The sequence below is a fragment of the Dermacentor andersoni genome, chromosome 6 (genome assembly GCF_023375885.2).
Source record: "Dermacentor andersoni chromosome 6, qqDerAnde1_hic_scaffold, whole genome shotgun sequence".
Taxonomy (NCBI): Eukaryota; Metazoa; Arthropoda; class Arachnida; order Ixodida; family Ixodidae; genus Dermacentor; species Dermacentor andersoni.
Window position 1 is genome coordinate 149,530,570 of NC_092819.1, and position 20,539 is coordinate 149,551,108.

Sequence of the window (20,539 nt, forward strand, 5' to 3'; positions counted from 1 at the left end):
ACGTTGTTGATCGTAATCAAGAAATTCGACACGGATAGGCCCCGATCGCGATCCGAAGTGTACGTGTGACAGCGGTATTAGTCATAACTTTTCCTGTCCCCGTACATGGCACTCACCACTCTCTGGTTCTGCGGTCGCGTATTTGGTTCAGAAATAAAAGTTCGCAGATTCCACGCAGTGTGGGCGCCTATGCTAATGCAACGAATTTGCCGGTATAACGCATGTGTGTAGGTGTTTAATAAATGCTTATTACGTAGGCACCAAGTAATGTAGGATCTTCATAAGACAAGCGAGAACGTCAGAGGCCGATGCAACCAACGAGCGTCTTTTAAGATGTAGGACACTCTACCTACATTGAAACGCCTCTAATGTTGTGTTAGCATGTTTACGCTACGATATTGTCACGTTTATGCTGAGATACACAGGTGGACGGTGCCAATCACGTTGCTGCGTTGAGAAGGGTGAGTAGCGGCCTAAGAAGACTGGAGTAGGATAAGTAGCCGCGTGTGTTCAAATTGTGAAGTCCCCTTGCGACCACATGTTCAATGACGCCCTCTGTGCGTTCTCTTATTTCCAAGTTTCCTTGGTCGAGCCCCGTTGCTGTTTTCATGGACGCAAAAATAAAGAACACTTGTTTGATGGGTTCCAAATGTCGAGCCACTGGTAACCATCATCGGCATGTATTAGTATTGTCCTAGTACGACAGCATCACGTTGCGAAGCGTTTGGCATCAGCGAAACGACGCTCGCGATTCAATCAGTTCCGCTGTCAGAGTACGCTTATGTGTCTGCATAGGAATGTTGTGTGCCATTATCTTGACGTCCCTAAGCTACCTTTAGGAGGCCAATTTATTATACCGGGATTTTTTACATCCGCAGTGCAAGAGGCACCTATGTAATGGCAAATGAAGTGTAGGGCGGCGAATGAATGAGCAGCAAGCAAGCAAGCGAGCGAGCGAGCAAAAAGCAAGCAAGCAAGTAAATAAGCGTTGCGCTCGCTTCTATATGTCGCTTATCATCCACCGCTCAAGGACGGCTGATCTCGTTGTTAACGTGTCCCGAGCGTGACCACTGACGAAGCGCGAAAAAGAATAGTATCGGCAAACGCATCGCTCAGAAATGGCGGCCATTCTCCGGAGATCGCATAGCGCTTGTTGCCTTTGTTGCGACATAAACCGCCAACGGAGGCACTGTGCTCCGAGCTCCGTTCCTGTGTATTGCTTTACATTTTTCATCATATTTCATTTACCCATACCATTATGAAGTCTGTGTGCTCTAAGGGTAGCTGTGAAAAAACATGCGTAACAACTTCATGACGTGATTTATTTCTTTATTACGCGGAACAGAAGTAGGCTCCCAGGCACTGCTTTGTAGGTTAGTTGACTCATACCAGCCTGCCCACTCTACAAGGGAAGTTGTAGATCAAATCCAATAATGCTTCGCATCATCAAAAAAAGAAAAAAAGGAGAAACGCTTTTTTTATCATGAACTATTCCACATTGCCTTATCCTCTTTTCATCCATATGCCTCATGACCGCACTTACGCCATCTAAGAAGGAGTTGCAGCCTTGTGATGAACAAGGGCCTGACAGACGAAAGAAAGGTCTGCAGCTATGTGACTTCCATTCGACTGATTGGCAGTAAAGCTTACAAACATGCCTGCCAGTTCTGTTATCTGAAAGAGATTTCTACGCCTAGCATCGTTCCTTATGGCATATGGCCCCTGCTGCTGTGTTGGCTATACTTGCTTTGAATCGCTGCACCAGCACATAAAAATTTTGCTGAAAAAAACTTTCTTTTTGTTTGTCCTGCCCTTGTTAGCTGACTCCCCTTGTTAGCTGACAGTCATCCCGGCGTCAAAGCACCTGCGGTGTCGGCTCGCGGACGATTCTCGTATGTGACGTTCAAAATGATGCCTTTGTCATCCTCCTTCTTCTCAAGGTTAGTTATCACACTTGCGACATCTGCAGCAAGCCTTGCGAATGTGGGGCGCTTCTCAGGATCCAGCTCCCAACACTGAAGCATAATCGCATACCTGTTGATAAGAAAAAAATAGACATAAAAGACATTAGAGGGGCGCAACGTTAAGCTCATGGCAGAAAAAGCGCACTGCAAATTTAAGGACATCCATTATGAATTGAGAATCAACTTACAGCTGATCAGGACAAAAATATGGCTGCTGCATCCGGCGTCCGTTCTTCAGGAAACTGAGCATGTCCCAGTTGTCGACATGGGCGTATGGCGCCGCTCCGCGCGTTATGAGCTCCCACAAGAGCACACCGTATGACCACTGGGGGAGACAAGAAGTTCCGGGTGGTCTCGGCTTCATTCGATCAACCATGTGTTTTGTTCTAATATACAGCGCGGCGGCACAGGTAAAACCCGCCGACTCTCAAGTGCCCTGGCTCGCGAACACATTCTTCTCAAACGTTTAATATTAATGAGGCTAGTAAACGCGTTGTTCCTGGCGAATAAAAAAATAAATGTCACTGGACATTTTCAAACGCGTGTGCGAACTGTTCGGCGCAAGCAAGGTAGAAAGCTGTCCCCGCTCACGCATTGCTAGCCGGCATTGCAACCGATGAAACGGGGGATTAGAGGACTTCTCTGTGTGCATCCCGCTTGCTTATGATAAAACTGTTGTTTAATCGTATTTACTTACTTTTTTTATTTCTTAAAGGAATGCAGTGAATTGCTTCGGGAAGAGGCAAGGGTGAAGAGGAAAGGAAGAAAATGGTGATGGAGGAGACCTTTATTCCTTATATCTGGAGCTTATTCTTGAAGTTGGAAAATGGCATTGGAGAGAAATAGGGAGCCGAGATTGCCCTTGGAAATAACATCGAGGCTGCTTGTCGGGCAAAACCCTGTTTTTTTGTCGCTCGTACAAGAACTAGCATGTCGGAATGTGGCAGCATCGTGTGCAGGCTGCGTCAGGCCTCATCAGCAGTGTTGGTGAGACAGCCCATGCCACTATTGTTGATATGCAAGTAAACATGCTCGAATCGGCTCGGTGCTTTGCCGCCACCGCTGAAGAACCACGTGTTCTGCTTGCGCCCTACTTCTTCTCTTTCGAACGCGACTACCACTGAGATTTCAACTTTATAAAGACAAGATGATGTAGACACTGATAGGTCGGGCTATCCCGTCCCCATTTCTGACGCAACATACTCGCGTAGGGTCGTGCAAAATAGTTTAACGTTTCAAAGAACCGCATGAGATGTGATGTATAAAAAAAAGTTTGACAACTGAACATGATCAACCGAAAACACGATCAGACTCATCCACAGAGTCTCGGGGCGCAGGAAGGGTCTCTGCGAAGATAACCTTCTGCGCGTATACCACGCGTTCCTTATGAGTCACATTAATTACGTCGCCTCTGCCCACAACTGAACGAAAATAGAAAAGATGAAACTAAACACACTCATGCGCAAGAGCATCAAACAGGTCTTGGGCATTCCACAAAGAGCAAGTACAGCAAAGGTTGATCAGCTAGGCATGCACAACAACATCGACGAAGTGGTCGAGGCTCAGACTATGGCGCAAATACTCCGCCTATCCTCGTCCAAAGCCGGTAGGCTAATCCTAAACGAAGCCAATGTCTCCCCTTCTCCCTATCTCGAGCACGCGGTTACCCTACGGAGCGAAATTAGAGATAACTACAAAGTCTCAACGTTTCCCAGAAACGTCCACCCACAACACAACGTGGGTAGGTGCCGGGCCCGCGCCCGCGCGATTCTCGACCGCATCGACGGGGATCGTGAAGCCACCGCATTTGTGGACGCGGCCCAGTACAGCCCCACATCCACTTTCGCAATAGCAGTCGTGGACGGCAACGGAACGCTACGATCATCCGCATCGGTTAAAACAAGCGCCAGCGCTAAAGCAGAACAAATAGCCGTAGCCATCGCCAAGGCAGACCCCACATTTACTCATGTCTTCACGGACTCGCGTGCCGCAATTCGGGCCTACGAATGCGGCAGCGTATCTAAAGAAGTAGCGCGTATACTACTAGCGAGCTCAAAAGAGAGCAAACGGTGCCTCTCCTGGTTCCCCGCTCACATGTGGAAAGACATTCACCCGCAAAAAGCTAACCTCAATGAAACGGCCCACGACCGTGCGCGAGAACTTGCCCGCCGCGACGGTCCCACGGCCTCCGCGGGGCTGGACATTCAATTTAATGACCCGCTGCTAACATACCAAGAAATCACCTCATACTATCGAAAAGGCAAAACCAAATTCCCGCTCCCGCACGCCAAACTCGAACGCGCGCAGGCGGCCGCGTTTCGAATGCTACAAACGGACTCGTATCCGTCACGAGGCCTACTGAGCCACTACAACTCAGAAATCCCGGCAAATTGCCCAGACTGCCCAGAACTTTACTGCTCACTCTCGCACATGCTATGGCAATGTACCGCGTTACCAAAGGGCCCTCTCTCCAGTGAGCCCGAATGGGAAGTCCGCCCAGCTCAAGTCCGCCCAGAGGGCCCAAGAACTGGCGGAGGGTCACCACGTTCCCGTACCGACTTGAGAGTCGCCTACAGTTTCGGCCCAAGGAGCTTCCCGCGTGCGATCTCCAACGGCTTGAAACTCCTCAGGACTTCAATAAAGTTCGTGACTGACAACTGAACAGCTTATTAGCACATAACCAATGCGAGTACTGTCACAATTCCCACTTACCACGTCTGTCTTGTGGTCGTAGACGCCCGCCTCCAAGCTTTCTGGGGACATCCACTTCACTGGGAGCTTGGTCTTTCTGTCTTGTTCGCTGTAATAATCTTTTTCGTATACATCGCGCGAGAGTCCAAAGTCGGCGATCCTAACGATGAGCTCTTCGCTGAGCCTGAAATTAGTGAGGCGTTAGTAAGATACGCGAGTCTTGAGTCTTCGAGAAATGTCCACCTGTGAGTAGCACGACTTACATGCAGTTCCTAGCGGCTAGGTCTCTGTGCACAAACTTCAGGTGCGCGAGATACTCCATGCCCTCCGCCACGTGTATGCCGAAGGTTATGAGGTTCCTTAACGTTGGACTCTGCGATAACAAAATAGAACTGAAAAGCTACTGACGAAAGGAGAAATATATGGCGAATTTAAACATTCATGAGCGTTCACGTTCAACTGCATAAAAGGAAAGCGTGAGTACAACTATGCAACGCAAGGAATTAGAATAATTATTGTTTTGATATTGTTACTGACCCTTGCTTGAAGCAACGAATACAGGATGGCTGCAATGTCACTGTGTCTAGTAAATTATTATTTTACTAAGTTTGAAAGCACTAATATAAAAAGAAATCTTAATGTGCAAAGCAGACATTAAATTACTACACACGTCTAGAATTTGTTACACGTCCCAGAATTATTTACAGGCTTACAGGTCTATAGGACCTTAGTTTCATAGGTACGGTTAATATCTGACGACGCATTTAGGCATTTGTACGGAGACCTGCGGATCGCCGGTGACGAAGTCTCGAATTCATGTGTCGTGTTGTTCCCGAGTACGGTGCTTGGTGGTGGTGTGTACTCCTTGCTTTTCCCATGCCGGAAAGATTGGATGGCATCGAGTCGATGCTCTGTGGAAGCCAATCATATGGTGCAGAGCAACCATACAAATGTCCAAGAAAGCAGCTGGCAAGTCACTCACGGAGCAAATTGTGCAAAATGGCCATGTGCGCCATAGTGCACACAAATTGGATCGCAGATCTTATATTTGTACGTACTATATTCTGAAGTATGCAGAGGTACTGATATTATTTTTGTTTATCCTCAAGAAGAAAGGAGCCGATAAATTGGGTTTGCCATGCCACACATTACACTCAAATTTGGTCGACATTTCACAGATTCTGGAGATTCCAACGTAGATCCCGGGTTCTGTTTTTCTCAGTGCTGGCAGTTGTGACGGTACAGAAACCCATTCCCACTATTCACATGAAAAACAGCTCTGCTGCTGCAGAATATTTTTTCGAAGAAATGTGGCTACGCACCGTATCACGCATGCAATATTTCAGCATACTCAACGGCTGATCGCAAGAATTCCCCAGACTTTTTTTGAAAGTAACGACCTTACAAGGGTAAAAAAAATGGCAGTTTTGTCCGAAAGCGAAGCATTAAGTAGAGGTGTTCGACTAGTGGAACTTTTGGATCGCATATCTGAGATTTTCTCATTTCCAGAACAATATATGACGTTCGTGTTCCGTCCGTTTGGTCAAAAATGTTAGGCTTAAGTGCATATGATACATACACGTTGTGCTATATATAACTAGACATCATGACAAGGGAGCAGTTTGTAAACGAGAGACAACTTTCAATTATTAGAGGCACCCTTGAAATGGCGGTACTGAAGCACGGAAACATTACGTGACCAGATTCACGTAGTGTTGTGTTAGTTAACCCTTTACCTCCCGTTGACGAGTATAGTCGTTATGAAATTTTGTACCAATATAACCAATCACAACTATAGTGGTCATAACCAAAAAGTTATACCATAGTGAACCTGTGACGGCTATACTCGTCCTATTGCATCTAGTTACGATTCCTGACATTAGATCGCCACAATTAATTGTCCATGTGGTGCCATTTGTGTCTCGCCTTTCGCTATATTGCCGCCTTTGACACCCCCGCATAAAGCATGGTGGGCTCTTCACAGCGCGGCAATGAAAGCGCGTGTAAATAAAATATTTTGATGACTCCGCATTAGAACACAGCTCGCAAACGAAAAGACGTGTTCTCATCTGAGGAGTCTGATGGCGACTATTCTATGGATGGCGCGGAGGACCTTGCAGCTGCCTGTGAGTATACCATACGAAGACGACCTACTAACTGCTTTAGGAGCTCCGTAAAAGTTGCCACTATTCATGTGCATGTTTTTGCAACGTTTAGGTTATTTTTTTCTGGCATTCTCTTTTTTCATAGTGTTTGTAGCCCTGCAAAACGCTCTTTTGCAAGACACCAAGGCAATGCGGTGAAGCCTTCTTCACCTTACCTTCTTACGCAATTTTTCAAATATTGGATCCCTGCTGAATTTAGATATAGCTTCCATATTATTAAAAAAAAAGCGCTACAAGCAGAGCGAAAGAAATTTCCGGTAAATTTGGTACAACTTTTGTCTTTTTTCGTGGTGGGGAAATGGTTAAAGGAGACCAGTGTGACACTACAGCACCGCACATTGTTTTACACGGTGCCGACATGGTGAGACCGGTCAAGTAATAAATAGAACGAAATTGGCATATGGGCTGCCCAATTACCGTCCATTCTTATTGAATTACTGAAAATCACAAGAGCGACGGTATCCGTCCCGCGCGTGCATTCTGGAACGGGTGCCTCTGCGCAACAACGACAGCTCCCCTGCAGCCGAATCATTCGCAACAGTCTTCACTTCCACGCGTCTCTTTCCCTGAAGGCTCGAATAAGTGTCGTTAACTCTTATCCAATGGAAAGAAGCGAATATCCGACAGCTTCAGGTAGTCAATTCTAGAATGGACTACGAATCAAAGAGCAGGGAGCATTAGATTCGAAGTGAAAGATTTCGAACGCGCGCACACCCCTAATTAAAAGCGACAGCAAGGTTTAGCGTCGTTCTGAAAGCGTCCCGGAACGCCGACGTCATAAAGATTGCCGCCAGCAGGGTTGTTTCAGGCGTCGCAACGTGATAGTGCAACGGTGTGAGACTGAAAGCAAGATGTCGTAGTTTGTCAGCGCCCAAAGAAAGGATTACGATTGATTTAGGCTGACGATTCCTTCTCACTCCCGCTCAGAGCAAGGAATGCACCACAGGGTGGAATGCACGCAGCTGCTTACGACGAACGCTTATGTGTGTGCGTGAGTACAACACTCGTCTAAGGAGTGGAAGCCAGAACGCTGCCCTGGCTACGGCACTGCTGATATCGAGCAGAGCGGGACGTTCGCTCGCTCGCCTTTATCGCTTTTGCTGGCAAACTTATTGCGCGTTGTGCACCTCGAGAGTCCGTATAACTACCATCGCAGTCAATCTGCGTCCTTTGAGACAGGAATGCTGGTGCTGCGTGACGTATGAAATCGTTGGGAGTTATGCTAAACTTTTTCTGCACTTCTACAGGTTTTTCTAACGATGGAGCAGACGCCGAGAACTTCTTCTAAAGTGTCTGCTTCAATTGCTCTATTAATGAAGTGAGGCTGACCATTCGTGACAATTATGACGTCGACATATGCATTCCAGTGATCGACGCAGCACCACCATTGGTACTCGCCGTGCTTGCTTGGCGGCTATGGTGCTGGGTTGCTAAGCTAGAGGCCACGGGGGCTGCGTTTCGATGGAGGCGAAATGCGAAAACACCTGCGTACTTAGATTTAGGCACACGTTAAAGTACGCCAGGTGGCCCAACCTATTCTGTAGTCATCCACTATGGCGTGCCTCATAATCAGATTGTTCTTTTGGCACGCAAAACCCCATAATTTAATTTTTAACCACCATTGTTACAGGCGTACTACGGACTGCCAGGTTTTGTTTTACCGCAGCAGCTCAGCGCGTTCACAAATGGCGATGTGTTACAAAATACCAGAAATGTGCCTTCAGGCTGAATTGTAGCTGCTGTAGGCAGTCGCAGAAAGAAATTACATGAGAGGAGAGGCAACAAACGTTAGCTTACGACGTGTGGCCAAAGGCTCTAGGAGTGTGTTTTCGCGTAGAAAACCACCAGTATTACTCTGTCTTGGCCAATTCATTTTTTGAGGTACTCCCCGTGTTTCTTCATCAATAAAATTTTGCCAGCGTCTTTACTTGATTTGAAACGATCTCTGAATGGGCTCCACTCGAAACATGCTCATCAACTTCTGCAACAGACCCTATGCCTTGCCGATGGCTCCAAATCAGCAGCCCCTCAGCCGGTGTTGTCGCGTCATGGAGATGATGAAGATGCAGCAGATTAATGCGGGAAATACTGCGGATGAAAAAACACGGCGACGCGTTTCGAGCGCACGCATACAAAATAGCACGCACATCCAACGCACATTCTAATTGAAACATATGTGAAGCGAAGCTTCCTTGAAGCAGTTAATCAAATGGCATAATCAAATGCTATAAAGTTATCCATTTCATTCGTGCATATTTGGCCTAAAGGAAACTGGTGTCTGAGCACGTACTCTTGTGCACCTGTGCTATACGCGATGTGACACACGGAATGGTCGTCTCAAAAAGTTGATTATCACGAATCAGTTCTGCGGAGTCAGTTGGAGTTGGCTGTGGTGGCATCATGGCTGGAGCATCGGAATGCTCTGTTATAGGTAGACCTATGTCCACTCCCACCCTCGCGCACGTAATTAAATTTATTTTAGTTGTTAGCTACTCGAGAATACAGCAGCAGCACTCATCAACCATGGCCAGGAAAGTCCGGGAGGGTTCGTGAACAAAGCTTAGCTTTAAAAAAATATGAACGCTAGTTTCCAGCGCACTATCAGCGCGGGTGCATTGTCCTGCTTGAGGAACATCGAATCGCTCCTGCGTTTGAGTTCTCACATTTTAAGCCTATGCAACTGATAGCGCCAGTAATTAGCTAGCAGTACATCTCCACGAATCCTGATGGCCAAATGAGTGTGCTTCTCAGCTTCATTCATGACTCGCTTTGCGTTGTTGGGACACGCGCTTTAGTGTTGTTCGATATATTTATAAGAATCGTGCACAAACATACCCAGGTATTTTAGATATTGCCCCTTCAGCAACTTGTTAAACTTCCGCGCAACACATCAGCGTAAGTCAATGGGCAGCACTTTCAAAAATTATATTTCGAAATAGCGAACTTATTTCGACAATTTCTTGTTATTTGTTACCCCTTGTTTCTTGTTACCCCTTTTCTCCAACATTCATTGAAATGTTGAGTAAGATAAGAAATTGATTCATCATCTAGATTTCCTAATATCTTGTTAGTTATTCCGTCAGGTCTAGCCGCCGATCTACCATTAAGACTGTGAACAGCCGCCCTCACTTCACTCTCAGTGAAGTCCCGGTCAAGTTCTTCACATATGCCTCCCGTATATTCGGGGCTCTCGTCTCCTTCGTTTGGTTGTTTAAGTGGGAGTATTTGGCTGCGAGGCTATCCATGATATCCTTCTGTGTTTTATCTTGGCTTTCCTGATGAACCAATTTAGCTATAGCTGTTCTCTTGCTTGTCCTTATTTCATTCTCGTTGAGCAAGTGCTTGAGGAGGTTGCAGCTACCTCCATGTTGGAGTCTACCATCAGCCGAATTACAGATCTCGTCCCATTGTTTCTTCACGAGGGTCTTCGAGTGATCATCAATTTCTCTGTTTAATTGCGCTATTTTTTTCTTTAGCCTTCTGTTAAGTCTCTGCGTTTTCCATCTCTGTAATATAGACTGTTTGGCCTCAATCAGATGCGCCAGCCTGCTGTCCATAGCCTCAATATTTTCCTCTGTCCTGATTTCTTTAGTGGCCTCTTTGACGTCCTCTCTGAGCTGGATGACCCATGTCTGAAGGGGATCCTGCTCGGCATCTAGAGGCCCCACTTTCCTTCTGTTCGCCCTGATTTTTCTGAACTGATCCCAATCAGTGAATTTGAAGATTCTAGTTTCTTGTATCGGTATGCGTATGCTTTTGTGTATGATGTAATGATCGCTGCCGAGATCCATGTTTCAAGTTTCCCAATTGGCTCCTCTTGAGTTGTTTACAAAAGTAAGATCTGGTGTGGAGTCCCTGCTTGTGGATGTGCCACAACGGGTGGGATACGCGGGATCAGTAATCAAGCATAACCTCAGATCCATGGCAAGACTCCATAGCTCCTCTCCCTTCTTTGTGTTCTAAGTGTATCCCCATGTGTGATAGGGAGCATTAAAGTCCCCTCCAATAATTAGCAGGGAGTTTTTGGCAAACGAAAGCACCTTGTTGAAGAGTGCTCTAAACCTCTGTCTCATGTCGTTAGGACTGCTGTAAATATACAAGCAGAAGATGCTTTGCGTCTTACTTCTGTTCCTTTTAAGTATTATCTCAACTAGAATAAATTCAAACCTGGAATGTCTAAGATGAATATCATGCTCAATGTATGGCAACCTTTAGTCAATGAGGGTCGCCAACCCCCTCCCCATTTCTTTTGTCTCTGCATATCACTTTGTACCCAGTAAGCATAATTTCGTCCGCTAAGGTTTCCTGCAGTAATATCACCTGTCGCAGCGCTGCTTTCTTGTGTTGGAACCCGCGACAATTCCATTGCTAGGCGTTAAATCCATGTTTACTGTCCATCATTATTAGGTGAGGCTGCCTTTCTATGACACCGTGGCTGAAGTGTTTATTTGCTGGAGAGTACAGACATGCATGGTCTTCATTCTTCAAGAATAGCAGAAACGTGCGGTATCATACCTTGAATTAAATTTTTACAGTTTGTCGGCAACTGCTGCCATCTCTAATAGTAGCATTTATTGAAGAGATCCTAAACGATCGCATGCTTTCTGACGGCGGCCTTTCCTTCTCCCGCGATCATCCCATGTATGCAATCGGCGACGAGCCAAGAGTGGCCGTTATTTACCCGTTTCATCAGGATGTTGGCTTTACGCATTCCATGTTTCCTCTCTCTGCCATACTATCTCCCCTTGGGGCTGTTGCACGTGGGTACAAAGTAAGCACTGCAGCTTCTGCAGTACTCTTGCGGGGGGGGGGGGGGGGAGGCTAACTCGTAATTATAGTCTTCTAGAGGAACTTGTGTCAATGGCTAGGCAGTTCCAGAGGGCATTATGACAACCATCATAGAGCTTCAGAATTGTGGCGGCGCTCACGAAGTTCTCGCTGGAAAGTGCTCACAGACGCCTCTCCTGTGTCTTTAGAACGTACATTATACACGTTCTCCTGGCGCGGCATACAAGACAGGAGCGGCAGTAGCAATGAAAAAGTTGAGGGAAGAGGAAAAGAGAGCTTCGCTTTAAAATGTCGGCCGATTCCGAAGATAGTACCGTAAAAAAATGTTAGGACTCCGATGCTTTTACTACTCCCCTCACGTGAGGGGTGAGGCAATAGAGGGCCGTGCGCAGTGACTCCGCTCAATTCTCAACGCCAACTTACTCAAGAAGCCATTGCCTTTGATCGCCATCAGGTGGACGCTGAATCGCCGTCTAACTTTTATTGCGATGGCAATTACATGTACACTCTAGGCGCATTTTCGCTGTCGCCGTTGTTGTGATGTTCCGTATGAAGTACAAGGGTGATAACATCGTCACCGCGCGCCGTATGCTGTATATGTGCGAGTGAAAGCGTGTGATGGTGACCCGATGATCGCGACTCAATCTCGCATGTGCAAGGGATGAAAGTGGGGAAGTGCGCCGTCTTCTGTCGCGCGCAGCGCACCGGGAGCAGAAGAGGTAGGGGGTGTGTAGCAAGTAGGTGACGCCCCCTCGGACATAATCTTGGTTCGCCCGCCAAGCTCGGCGGCCTGCTATAGCTCGGCAGGCAACAGTGGTCACCCGCACCACAATAAACACCGACGAGCACGGCAGCTCGCCGGTCAGTAATCTTTCAGCACCACCACGCTGCGGGGCGTCCGTCTATCGGAGGGTGCCAGGAGCCCTCCCTTGTTCACGACCCGGGGTGGATTGTGACACTGGCGACGAGGATGGGATCCTCGTGACTCTGGCGAAGAAGCTGGCGACAAGTACCTACGGAGCGTCCCACGCCGCCGCGAGCGGCGAAACACCGCCCCCAGTTGCTGTCGCCATGCCGCTGTACGGAAGGCTCGAGCCGTTCGAGGGAGATGGGTCCGCCTGGCAAATTTACGAGGAGCAAGTCCACGTGTTCTTCCGGGCAAACGACACACCCGAGGCCAAACAGCGGGACATTTTCCTGGCCAGCTGCGGGACCCGCGTCTTCAGCCTCTTGCTCGACCTTCTCAAGCCAGCCACGCCGCACGTTAAGACGCTGGGTGAGCTGCTTGCCATACTGCGCTCGCATTTTAACCCAGCACCGTCCACACTAATGGAGCGTTTCCGCTTCAACAACCGGAGCCGCCGGGAAGGAGAGACCCTCGGGCAATTCGTTGCTGCGCTACGAGGGTTAGCGAGTGCCTGCGCCTTCGGGGACCAACTGGACTCGCTGCTCCGGGACCGTTTCGTCTGCGGAATCAACAACCCCGCCATGCAGACGCGACTCCTGGAGCTTCCCGACCCGTCGCTGGACGACGCCGTGAAGGCAGCGCTGGCAATGGAAGCTGCCGCCAAGGACGCCGGCGAGATTTCCCGTGCGACTGGCTCACCGTCGGCGGAAGCGGCGGTCAACAAGTTCGCGACAAAGGGCAGTACCTGCGGTCGCTGTGGTGGTGCCCACTCCCCTTCACAGTGCCAGTTCTCTCAAGCACAATGCTTTACGTGCGGGAAAACTGGGCACCTGGCACGTGTATGCCGAAGTGGGAGGACGAACAGCAAGCAGCAGCCTGATTCAAGCCCAGGTACAACACAAGCCCGCGTCCAGGGTAGCCGTCGCAAGGGTACGCGGCGGAGGCATGCGGCAGCAAGCTCAAGTTCTTCCGCGGCCAGGCTCCACGTCGTGGCCGAGGACCCGCCGATTTTCGACATGTGGCACACAGGCTTTGTACCGTCGTCTGTGCCGCCATACATGCTGACCGTCGAAATCTGCGGGCACCCCATTTCCATGGAGCTGGACACGGGGGCCAGCGTGTCTGTAATGGCCGGGAAGCTCTTCAAGCGGACTTTCCCCGGCGTGTCCGTCGAGGCTTCGGGCGTGATGCTGCGCAGCTCCTCCGGGCAACTCTCCCAGGTCCAGGGTCAGGCACAGGTCAGCGTTCGTTTTGGCGACAGGGAGGCAACCCTTCCCCTTTACTTAACGAAGGGGTCGTCGCCGACGCTGCTGGGCCGAAACTGGATTCATGCACTGGGCATTCGTCTGCCAGAGTACCCGGAAGCCAGCTTGCAAGTGATGCAGAGCTGCCAAATCTGCCAGGAGCATCAGCGAGCCTCGCGTAATGTGGAAAGCACCCCCTGGCCGTTCCCACAGAGACCCTGGTCCCGCCTACATGTGGATTTTGGGGGCTCTGGCGATGGTGGCGGAGCAGCCTCCCTGCGCTTGGAGGACCTGCAGAGCCAGCTCGAGGAACAGCGGGAGCTGGCATCGGCACGGCTGCTGGAGCTGGAGCAGCTTCAGCTTGACCACAAGGAGGCCCTGAAGACGGTGGAGCGGCTGAGGATAGAGCTGCGGTCGCTGCCCAAGAGCCTGGTGGTGAGCATGGCAGAGTACAAGTGCCTGCAGAGCCAGTTCTCCGTGCTGTACAACGAGAGCATGCAACTCAAGACTCAGCTGGACGAGTGTCGCTCCTTGCTGTCGACAGCCAAAAACTCACACCTTCGCCACATTGAGCAGATGGAAAGCGAGGAGCTGGTTGTTCAGAAGAAGCTTCGCTCGGAGGTCATCCGCCTCGAGGACAACATCGCGCTGATTCGTCAAGAGTACGAGAATCTGCGCACTGAGTTTGAGGCGTCGTCGGTGTCCAGCGAGCAGGCTCAGCCAATCAACCGGGAGATGCGGCACATTATAACGAGCCTGCAGAGCCGCAACAGGCAGCTCAAGAGCGAGCTCTCCCGCAGCAAGCGCAAGCTGCACAAGGCTCAATCAGAGACGCAGAAGCTGAAGCAGAAGCTGGCTGCTGACCAAGGATGCCGTCCCGGGCCTTTGCCAGAGTCGGGAGCTCCAGTTTTCGCCAGGAACTTCCGTCCTGGCTCACCCTGGTCTGCCGGACAGGTGGTGTCTCCTGCCAGCGCCTCATCGCTGCTCGTCCGCATGCCAGACGGGGCCATGTGGCAGACACGCCCACCATGTCAGACCTCGCCTCGGGACCTGGCCAGCACCCTCGACTGCCACTGAGTTCCAGCCCGCAGGAGGACTAGTGAGAGCACCAGTCGCTTCCAGTGGAGTACCACCTACCTCGGAGGCGGCAACCGTAGCCAGTGGTGCGGCTCCCGTGGAACCGGTGTCAAGCCCGGCACCACTCACGAGGCCGACCATTACGGACCCTCCGGATGGAGCGAGGCTGGCCCAGGCAGCACCCGGCGTTGCCACACCCGACCCGTCAACACCGGTGCCCAGGCGGAGTACTCGACGGCGGAGGCCACCAGACCGTTACTCGCCTGGGTAGCAGGCACTGTCGACCCAGCAAGGGTAGAGGCAGAGCCTCATAGTGTGAACTTGGACATTTGTTTGAACTTGGACGTTTGTTTATTTATTTTAACAAACAAACTGGGGGTGAGGGGTTGTAGCAAGTAGGTGACGCCCCCTCGGACATAATCTTGGTTCGCCCGCCAAGCTCGGCGGCCTGCTATAGCTCGGCAGGCAACAGTGGTCACCCGCACCACAATAAACACCGACGAGCACGGCAGCTCGCCGGTCAGTAATCTTTCAGCACCACCACGCTGCGGGGCGTCCGTCTATCGGAGGGTGCCAGGAGCCCTCCCTTGTTCACGACCCGGGGTGGATTGTGACAGGGTGGGACGTGGAAGCGATCTGTTTTGGGGGCAGAGTCAAGGTGGGCCGACGGCTCGTAGCTTTGCGTGTGCCGTGTTCTCGCCGCTCAGCTTGCGTTGAAGCGATAGACATCACGAAGGTCAATTCTCTCACTGCTGCTGACACGCTTCCTCATGCCAGCGTTTTGACGGTGAGTGTCCGTGGTCATTGAATTTGGTGTGTGCATGTTTGCCTGCGCACTGATACCAAGCTTATTAATTTAGTTAGTAAGAAAATGTTTACAAGTATATACGGCGATAAAACTACTCTCCTTCCTTCGTATGGCTGCCTGCTAATTTGCTATCGCAATCCACGCTTCGTCTTTCGGGCGAAACTTTGACTTTTTAAGCCACATGATGACCTAGAAACCGCTGTGTCAGTCGGTTCCTTCCTATGCTAGCAAATTTTGTCACTCCGTCTAATCCTGCGCAACCTCAGTCATCTGCTGATTGTTTCCCACAGCTATAACGTGACGTCAATAGACGCCAGCTTCAGGCACTAGTCACACCTTCCAATGCGCTTCTTATGGTAAGATCGAAACAAATGCGTCTGAATTTGGCGCAACTCCAACATGACGGTGGCGATTACGTCAAAGTGAGCTGTCTATTCCCTGCAACTATTGTGTTATTCAAAGAAATCACACGCTCTATACTCTGCGAAATAGATCACCTCTATTTTTGTGTTTCTTTCCTTTCATACAAGCTCCGGCCCCACAGGCTGCCATTGTAAAAATGCACAGATTACACACTTTCTGTGTCAGGAATTGTGAACTGACTTTCATTTCGAAGATGTCAACCCATTTCAAACCAATGTGTATATTTCAATTTTGTAATTCGAGTGCCATTAATATACTTGGTATATGTAAACGCATTCCTTCACTCCTTCAAAAGGCTGACTACTAATCTCTCAAACACAGTTCCATTGTCAGAGTATTAACATTACTTTAGTTTTCTGCAGAATAATTTTTATATTAAGCCCTCAAATTTGCCATTAGCATGGCACAGGTATAAGGGCAGTTAAATATTACCGAGCAGCCTTTTGACAAATATTAAACTTCTAGCGCACTATAGTTGACTAGACCATTTCAGCTATTTATCGTTGCCTAAGCCTTTATATGCTTCTCTTACATTCTTCTCGTTGCGTAGATAAGAGTGCAGGTCTCCGTGTTTCATGTAAGGTGTGATGACCATGAGTCCGTCTCTTTCGTCCAAGCACAGACCAATAAGTGGGAGCACATTCACATGGGTGAAATCTTTCATTATGAGCGCCTCCTTCAAGAACTGCTGGGAGTCGGTGCCACCTCCACGAGAGTCTGAAATACGACAGTAAAACGAGACCAGAAGTCAAAACACATAGACTCGTGTTAACAGATTATTTATGGTTTCTTTTTGCGTAGTATCATTTTCTGATTGGTTGGAGTTCGAGTTTTTGTCGCTTAAGCTCGTTTCAAATGGTGCGATTTTCGTCGTTCCAGACGTGCAATTTCCGTAATTTGCGACGGCTGTCGCAGTCGCCAAACGTCGACCCCTTCGCCCACCCCCCTCTAGATTTGCGACCAACTGTTTTCTCGCACGTACGCGGATCGCAGTGACCAGTATGATTTTCCGACCTCACAAAAAAAAAAAAGAACGAAAGAATGGACGGAAGAATATCCGTTGAAATTGTGCTGGGAGCTGTTTCGCGCTTTGATTTGATTATGGAGGTTGTTTGGAAATGTCTGTCGTTAAACATATACGGACAACTGGAACTAATTGAGTGGAGCCGTGGATTGCGTAAGTTCTACGCACCATCAGCAGCGACACGAGAATAAGTCAGATAAAACTCGTAGTTCAGATTCGGTTACGTGACAGATTTCTTTGTGTTTTTGACAAGCTATGTGGGTAATCCAGCGACGTTATAGTTTCACGTTGGCTTCGATTGTCGACAGCGCGTACTATTGCATGTCTTTCGGTTATTTACATGCGCTGCGAGTTCTTAATGCTACGAGATGTTCCTAACGAGAAGACGTATGACTTTCGGATGCCATCCCAATTTTCTGTTTTCTTGGGGAGATGCTACTTGCGATAAACGAAAACGTCAGTTCTGGCGCAGTACGCTTTTACGTACCGATCATTTAAAGCGTATGCAACTGCGGTCAAATGATGTGTCTATGAGATATGACATGACAGCATAGCATCTGTCGTCTCAACATCGTACTTGTCGCTCTGTACGTGCGACGATTTAGTTTGCAGTCTGTTCGTGTCGGCTTTCATGCGAATGTTTCCCGGTGAATTGAGCGTCTCATTACAAGGTCCCGTTACTTCCGCAGCGAGACGCTACATTTCTAATCAAGTTCGCAAAGTGAACCTGCAAGATATATATCGTATCGAATTTTAGAGAGTAACGAATTAAACGCTTTGACTAGAAACAAAAAGCACCATCAAGTAGTTTTCGGAGCGCTACTGCACGATAACCATCACTTAACAGTGCTAACTCATTTTTCTGACGTATCATTTTCTTCCTGCACAGAAACCAATAAAACTTTAATATGTTACACACTTAGTATTCTTACGACACCTTTAATAACGCCCAATGTAAACGTTTTTGCTTACTGCTCTTACATCAGTGCCTTGAATTCTTTATTTTTTTTTATGCTGGTCGTAACATCAAACAGCATTCTAAGAAACTACTTCGCCGTAAACATCCCTGCCTTTCCTTGCTTCTCTCTGCCTCTTGTAAAACACAAGCAACAATGTGGAAAGCAAGCAAACACCTTGTTTTTATAACACTTTAAGCAAAAGTAAATCAAAAGCGCGAAGTCAAGTCCGTAAGTTGCATCCCTTCCTTCGAATGATACCGTCCTTTCAAGTGCGTACGGCTCTTGTATATCCACAGCTAATCAAGTGTACAGAGGTATCACGAGACATAAGCAATGTGCAAAAACGTTAAAGCAAAGTCGCTTGAGTTTGCTGTTAGACATATTACTGCTAAAACTGATTTAATCATATAAGATTCTTACTACCTTTAAAATTAAAGTATCATGCAAAGTCCAAGATATACAAAGACAGCATGACATTGGTGTATCTCAATCTTCTCTTTCTCAGATTGTAAAATGCAGCTGTTTAATGATTTATTTCATGATGGAATTTAGGAGCATGTAGGTGCCTGCTCCCCAAAATTCTACCCGTCCGAGCTCACATGAACTAAAGCTCAGGCGAAGTTCTACTCAGCCCAGCACGCTCCGACTCATATTCACCAAAATTATCTTCAGCCAGGCTCGCACAAACTCAGCCTCACGTGTCAGTCCAAGTATTAGGGAGCTGACTCTTGAGTGTGTTCACCGGCCTATGTATGCATTACACAACATTAACTTTATGACCTGTACCGTGCATGAGCAAACATTGCATAGGAATTAGTCTGTGTTGCGTCTGATGAAAATAAGGACAATTGTACACATCGTTGTTAGTTTTTTTTAGAAATTACCTTACTGTTGCGTGAAAGCTTCGCCTCATGTCGATTCTAACAAGTGCTTTGGATCTGCATCATATTTTTCGACAATAGTGCTGGCTATCTTGGCCATTACAGGACGGCCACATTTTGTACATTTAGACACCAGCTGAACAAAAGACCGTGGTGCAACATATAAAATAAAACGCTTATATCACTACAAGTGCAGCAATTAGAACATGATACAAACACATGCGCATAAGAAGGTGTGCACGAAAGCTAAGTATATATACAGATTACATTACAGATTACATTATATACATTATTATATACAGATTACAGACGTAATCGCACTTCGGCTGAGTTGGCCGCCACCTTTTGCAAAAAAGTAAAAAAAAAAGCCGAGGCCCACATTGCAATAAGACCACGCATGGCCATGCCGCTTGCCGGGTCTATGGGCTACGGTTTAAACATACGTGTAACTCAGCAGCTACCTAGAGCTAGCAGCTACTCATGCTGACGCAGTCGGCAGCCGGACTCTCAATCACTTAAGTGTGTTCAGTCTGTACTTGTACTTAGGCCCACTTTTTATTGTCTATTACTTACATATCTAATGTGGCCTTCTAAGAAATTTCACAATGTTTGGATTCTGAAACTTGCAAAGAGAAGCAGTTTTATTCCATTGTTGTTCATGAAGAAAGCTCACAGAGATATTGTCAACGCCTACCACATTTCCTCGGGACAATATGTAGTATGCTATTGAGATTCAAGCAGCTTTTCTATAGCAAGAAAATGAATCAGTTTCCGTTGTTTTGGGCATTGGGTTAACGCATGTAATTCAATCAGGTATGAAATTTTGCTTATTGCAATTCATTCGGGATTACCATATTAGATAGTACCTCGAGGCTTTCCTTGCACTTCCTTATTTTGGTCAGTTATTTTAGTTTGAAACTGCTCCTATTATCACGCTCTAGCATTGATCTATAATACAACTTAAGTGCATGACTAGCTTAAGATATTTGAAACTTGCTTTAATTTCCAGTGAAGTAATTCTAACATCTGCTCCTGTTGAATAGGTTTTTGGTAATCTGGGGTGTTCAGCCCCACTTTAAGACAATGTGCTGAAGCAGGTCAGCGAGATTGGCCGGTAGTTACGATAGCTTCCTGCTTTACCTTTGCCGCTACGATTACAAACTTTTAGCGCTCTGTTGTCTTATTAAGCAAAGAACTGTACTCCCAACGACGTATTTGATATTTGCCGTGGTGCTACGCCGCCGGGCTACGCACTGCATTATATTGATTTAAGCTTCTTGATGCAGATTCACCGTATAATAGCACGAGACACAGGACGATAAAGTTGGCGACGCCCATGGTTGTTACAATGCTATGATGCTCCGTACGCAAGTGACTGCAACTCCTAAAAATTGTCGTGTCGACTTTCACGTCTTTCGAAATACTGAGAGAAGACTTCTATACACAATTACAGCACACGCGAGAAGATGGACGAACCAGGCTAGCGCTAAGGTTGAAGTTCACAACACAAATTTCATTGCACGTTCAGTAATCACACACTGATCATTTGCGGCTTCCTTCAGGGTCAGGTTTGAGCTTTAGGTTTCGTGCTTGCCACTAAGTTTGGTG

General features: G+C 47.9%; 1 protein-coding gene across 1 annotated transcript in view; it reads right to left on the reverse strand.

Annotated features, from left to right (window-relative positions):
• Window positions 1–1,829: 1,829 nt before the first annotated feature.
• LOC126523662 (hepatocyte growth factor receptor-like) overlaps window positions 1,830–20,539 on the reverse strand; it is a 66,418-nt gene continuing 47,708 nt past the window's right edge. The window contains exons 13-17 of the mRNA XM_050172259.2: window positions 16,600–16,784; window positions 4,919–5,028; window positions 4,677–4,839; window positions 2,153–2,289; window positions 1,830–2,034 (exon numbers count right to left, since the gene is read on the reverse strand). Of these exons, the coding sequence (XP_050028216.2) occupies window positions 1,845–2,034; window positions 2,153–2,289; window positions 4,677–4,839; window positions 4,919–5,028; window positions 16,600–16,784 (785 nt within the window). The 3' untranslated portion in view covers window positions 1,830–1,844. The remainder of the gene's footprint in view (window positions 2,035–2,152; window positions 2,290–4,676; window positions 4,840–4,918; window positions 5,029–16,599; window positions 16,785–20,539) is intronic.